At 47.9% G+C, this 5,669-nt stretch overlaps 1 protein-coding gene across 1 annotated transcript in view; it reads right to left on the bottom strand.

The window, feature by feature from the left end:
- Positions 1-5,449, bottom strand: part of STC2 (stanniocalcin 2) — an 11,189-nt gene extending 5,740 nt beyond the window's left edge. The window contains exons 1-3 of the mRNA XM_005418803.2: positions 5,391-5,449; positions 4,018-4,160; positions 1,352-1,563 (exon numbers count right to left, since the gene is read on the bottom strand). Coding sequence (XP_005418860.2) covers positions 1,352-1,563; positions 4,018-4,160; positions 5,391-5,406 — 371 coding nt within the window. The 5' untranslated portion in view covers positions 5,407-5,449. The remainder of the gene's footprint in view (positions 1-1,351; positions 1,564-4,017; positions 4,161-5,390) is intronic.
- Between the last annotated feature and the right edge of the window lie 220 nt (positions 5,450-5,669).

Genomic DNA, 5,669 nt, shown 5'->3' with positions numbered 1-5,669 from the left:
ACTCACTCCTCCTCGGACAGGCTCTTGGCTCGCACAGTTCTTTTCATCCCCAAATGATGGGGGGGTTAATTGGTGCCAAGTACCCAATTTATAGCTGCTGACACAGCCCAGGCAGTGCCCAGAGAGGTGCTGCTGGGCAGGATGGAGCCCTGCTGCCCTTCTCCCTCAGCCAGCAGGATGCTGCTCATGGCCCGGGGCACAGCAGCTCTGCCCCCAGCCATGCCTTTGATCCCAGCCCCAGGAATGTCCAGGGAAAGGGCTTTGCTTTCAGGCCACCACGTCCAGCTGGAACAAACCACAGCACAGGATTTATGGGAGTAAATTGGCACTGAAGCATTTCTCTGCAACTGCAGCTGAAGTATTAGTGGGGGGTGGTTTGCAGCACTAAGGGAATCAGAGCTCCTTTGGGCCATGAGGAACATAAAATGCAAGGCTAAAATTCCCCCAAAGAAGTGATTCTGCAAAAAAAAAATTGTCTCCCGTGACTGCTGGGATTTGAGTTTCTGTGCTAATATCAAGGCACAGAGGTGTGGTAGGAAGATGCTCTAAGGTTAAGCCTGATGCCAGGCTGTGGCTCAGCCTTCTTGTTGCAGGAGTGAGATGTTCACCTGCAAGAAAAACAGGCTCCGATTTTTGCATTTGTGCACAAAGAGTCAGTACAAACAGCTTGTGCTTGGTTTGTTGCTGTCATGTAGCAGCTTTGATCAATTCCAAGTAGGATTTGTGCCTGCCATTCCTCGGAGGACAGCTGTGCTCCCAGTCAGAGGAATGAAGTCCTCAAAAATCTGACTTGTGCCTTCATTTTTGTACAACCCCATGTTTTATTAAAAAGCATCTCAGATTAATAAAGAATAAGATGAATGGGAGATTACCTGGGGGACTGCAGCTCTTTCAGGGACAATTAACTACAAGACATTTCAAAGTATGTATTTAAAGAAGAAATTATCATCTTGCTGACAACTTTGCATAAACCTTCCTTCCCCTTCTCTAGTTGTCACCTCTAACAGGATACTGAGGTCAAAACGATGCCTTTGAGCTCAGAAAACAAAAAAAGCATTGTGAGATGCCTCTGGAAATGGCAGACACCCATGGTGTACTTGCCAGAGCACCAAGGGGACTGGCACATCCAACTCCCAACTCATTTCACCTCCTTGCACAGCCACATCTCACCCCTGGTACACAAACCTCAAGGGGCCCTGCAAAGAGAGCTCTACCTTGGTGCTGTACATGAGAAAACGAGAGGTGCTTAAGGCCAGAAGGAGGTGAACCAGCTCTTGGGCAGATGCACAGCCCACTGGCACTCCTGGAAGGAGCTCCCACGCTCTGACTGCACCAGCACGGAGGCACTTACTCATGCTGCAGCAGGTCTTTGAAGTGAATCATCTCCACAATGACCTGGACGTTCTCCTTGGCAGCAGAGCAGAGGTCATGCTTCAGGTAGCACTCCCGCTGTAACTGGAACACCATCTCTTTAATGGCAGGGCACTTACGGCTGATGCAGCTGAATTTATGCCTCAAGGCATGAGCCTTACACTTCAGAGCGTCTTTAATGAAGGATTTTCCCTGAGAAGGAAAGAAATGGAGTAGGTCTGTATTTTTGTCCATTAAGCACAGCAGCTGATTTATGCCCAGCCAGCTGCTTCTCTGCAGGACAATGTCAAGGGTTATTACAGAGCTAAGGATATCACTTCATGGCTTTCCCCTTCTTCTCTGTTTCTCTGCCCTTAAAGACCCTGCCAAGTTCCCCAGCTTTGCTATCCCAGTGGATCTGAAACACCCAGGGCTTCCTCACTGCTACTCTGAGCTTTCCTCTGCCCCAACAGCTGAATGCCCAATGAGGGAAAGATCAAAAGCAAAAAGAGCAAAAGCAAGCACCTTGAAGTAATTCAGTGCTGGAGTTACTGGATTAGTTTGCTTCCAGGGTGGCATAACAACAGGTTCCCACAAAGGAGAGGGCATCCTGCCATGGCTGAGCTCCTCAGGACCACAAGCAGATACCATTCAGTAACTGCAGGGCTTTTTTATAATTTTAAAATTATTTTACAAACTCAGAAACACTTATGGATGATCTATATGCACCTGCCCTATTCCCCAGCTATCAGTATTTTCTACCTCAGAGAGGGACTCAAATCAGCACTAATAACAATAATCATCATAATCCTACAGTGTCTTCATGCCTGTTGCAAGAAATTCTAAGTGAGATTAAGAAAATCACACCAAGAAGCTAAAAAATAAGGTGGAGGAAAGCTGCTTTAGCAGCGTCTCTTTAACCACTGTGACTCCTTCACTCAGTTGCTCAGTGGGCATCAAACCTACCCCTTCCTTTCCTCTTTTATTGGACCCTGCAGCTACAGCTCTGCTCAGACTCCCTGTGCTTTGCTGAGAACAGGCCCATGGAAGGCAATGCCTCCACTTCTTCATCAGCCTCAGATTCTTTATGCAGGTGCTCCATGAAGACCAAAGCCTTGCTCCCCTTTATCCCAAGAGTGCCACTGCCCCAACTCCACTGACACTAAGTAAGATTCACCCAGAACTGCAAGCAGATGTTGTCCCCAAATTGTTTCAAGGCAGAAATGTTTCTTGCTCATCAAAGAGCTGCTTCACCCCTTTCTGTTTCCCAAACCAAAGGCACTCCCTTGCCCTTCCCTCTAGGAACAAACACACACAGCACAGTAGGCAAATAGGGGTGAAAAAGAGAATTCTTATATAAACCCAAACTGACATCAGTTCTCAGGTTTCAGAGCAGAGAAGAAAATGGCCAGTGTTAGTCTTGTCATTTAATGCAGCTTGAAATAACTGGGGATGGTACAGACAGGAGCTGTGAAAAGCCATGTCATAGAAGAGGCTAAGGTCACCTTCATGTTAAATAAAGCTCCAGGGGTTTAACGCTCCTGCTCTGCACTGGGGACAGGCTGGATGTGAGACAGTGTGTGTTTGATGAGCAGTACCTGGGGATCTGGCATCAATGGCTGCTCTCAGCCTCCACAGGCACCATTCCCTGCCTTCCCAACTTTCCTTCCCTACTCCTTTGGTCAGCTCTGTCCACTGACAGAAACATTGTGCAAAAATAAACGAGTGTTTTCTGGAAGCCACTTGGAAATTAAGTTGAAGGTTTCCAGATACCCACAAAAGCAGCAATTCCCATTTTAATGAGTAGCCATGCCCTTCGTACATCCTTGAGCATTTGAACCTAAAACTCCAGCACTCCAAAAAAGTGCTCCCTGCTGGGTGGTCCCAGCACCCCTCATGGGACAGGCTGGATCCTGAGGAGAGCTCTACTTTGTGCCACACTTTTAGCAGTGCCATGGAGCTGGTGCTTTTAGTCAAGTTATTCTGGAAGCTGCCTGGTCAGGCCAAATGCCGCTGGCCTGTCGGAATGTTCCCTTCCCTCCACTCTGAAATGGGAGAGGAGGTTTACAAGACATAATAACAGGATGGCTCCAATGATGCATAAATGGTCTGGGGAGAAAATGAAGGAGACCAACTTAATGCCACATACCATGGAAGTAACGTATTTTAACGTCAGTGCTCGAACCCAAGGCTTGCTTGGGTACAGCAGCTTCGGGAGGTCGCCTGGGCTGGTTGTGTGCAAGTCTTGAGGGCCAACTGCCCATTGGGAAATACTGAGATAATTCTAAATGAATTGGGAGTCCAGGTTAGACCTCATAGTCAGCTTTAAACAAACATGGTGTACAGGCTTAAGCCGGCAAGGTTTCTTAAACCCATGTTTGGCTCCATGAAGGGTTCTGCTGGAGTTATCCTGGGTACAGGAGGTGGAAGGGATCCAGGCAGCTGCAGCTACAGCCACCCTGCCTCCTAGGACAGGTTGCTGCTTTATTACTGTCCTGAGGTCCTGATTCTGGACCTTTCAGCCAAAATATTCCTAGTGAATTAGTGAATCACGGCAAGTAGACCGGCTCTGGGAATTTTTTGGTGCAAAGATGAGTTAAGGAGCTGCAGTGCATGCCAAGTGTGTGTTAGAAGCAAGCAGACAGGTAGGACATCTCCCCGTGTTACCTGGGCATCGAATTTTCCAGCGTTGTGCAGGAATGTCATGCAGATCTCGTGTAAGCCTCGGATCTCGCAAGAATTGTTCTCAAAGCATTCAAACACTCCACATCCCACATCGCCAGCATTGACCAGGCAGTGCTGGATTTCAGCTAAAACGAGTATTGGTTAGAGTTAATTTGGAGAACTCTTCACAGGAACTGGTGGTGGGTAGAGAGACAAGAGTTGTTTTGCTACCAACATCAGTTCTGAGAGAAAAATGCGTGACAATGGTTAATCGTGCCCGTTTTTCGCAGGAATTAGGCCAAAACTTGGGTGTATTACGTTATGAAAGTGATATCCAAGAAGCAAATGCCAAATCCACTATGCTTACGTCAAACTATTTCACTTGAGAACTGTCTCATGCTCTTGAATTCCTCAGGAGCAAAGGACAGGCGTGTTTTTTGCTCTCTGGCTTGTGCAAAGCCCCCCCAGCAAATTTAAGTGCCAAAATGAGAAGCCCAGGACCCAGCCAGCCAAAATTTTTCATTTTTGGTACTTTGAGCAAGTTTCTGGTCATTTAGCACAAGGTTTTTTACAGACCACTGGGTTTTGCCTGTCAGGATGTCTCTCAAGTTAATGGCAAAACTCCCACTGATAGGTAAAGTCCTTTACACCAGGAGTTGTATAAAAATGCAACTGTGTGCTTAGCTGTGCAGAAATCAATAGAAAATACTTATATTTCTATATGTAGTACATAAAATAGATGTACTGGAGCTAGAGTTACATATTTAAAAGTGCAGAGTTTATTCTGCACTTTCAGATGTTATGTAATACTGCAAAAAATGCTGTCTAATACTCACTTTCAAAAAAAAACCAAAAAAACAAAACAAAACAAAAAAAACCCAAAAAAACCCAAAACCAAACCAACCCTACCAACCCAAAAATCTAATTCTTAACATGACAGCTTCTGGTCCTTTAAAAAAATGGATGTAGTAGTACTGCCAGAGGGGAAGGTGGTTGCTCAAAAAGCCTGGGGATAAAGTTAAACAGGAGCAGCTTTTAGACCAGAACTGAGGATGCTAAGAATTCCCGTACTCTGTGCCCTGTGGTACCTTTAATTAAAGTTCGCCCTTGGGAGCCAGCCTAATCCCCCTGGAACCGCAGCGTGTTTCAGCCATCCCCAGCCTCCCCCTCTGCCATGCGGTCCATTTGCAAGTCTTTACAGCAACTTTCGGTCTAATTTCCACCCGCTGCAAGGCAGAGCGAGGAGCCGCGGATGGAAACGCGGAGCCTGCCGGAGTTCTCACGGCCCCCCCGCCACCCGCTCAAACCCAAATCACAGCCGCCGCACTTCGTTTTGCTTTTCCCCCCCCCACCTTTCATTTTTTCCCCTCTTCTACCTGCCCTGAAGTGCATCTGGGGGTGGCACAGGGGTGGGATGCAGGGTTGTCTGAGGCACCGAGGGAAAGCTGGGGGGGAAGGGGCACTGGAGCCCTTTGTGGAGCGCTGCGGAGCGCGGAGCCGGGCGCGCTCGGGGCCGGGAGCGCGGCTCCGGTGCTTGTGTTGGCATCCGGATGCAAACCCTTCGCCGGATCACATGTCCTGGCTCCAGCGTGCTGAGAACTGCACAGTGCCGTGATTCACATGTGGCAGTCCCTAATGGGCATTCGTGCATTCCT

Source organism: Geospiza fortis, unplaced genomic scaffold (assembly GCF_000277835.1).
Source record: "Geospiza fortis unplaced genomic scaffold, GeoFor_1.0 scaffold55, whole genome shotgun sequence".
Taxonomy (NCBI): Eukaryota; Metazoa; Chordata; class Aves; order Passeriformes; family Thraupidae; genus Geospiza; species Geospiza fortis.
The sequence above is the reverse complement of the archived record's forward strand: the minus strand, read 5'-3'. Positions and strand labels throughout refer to the sequence as shown.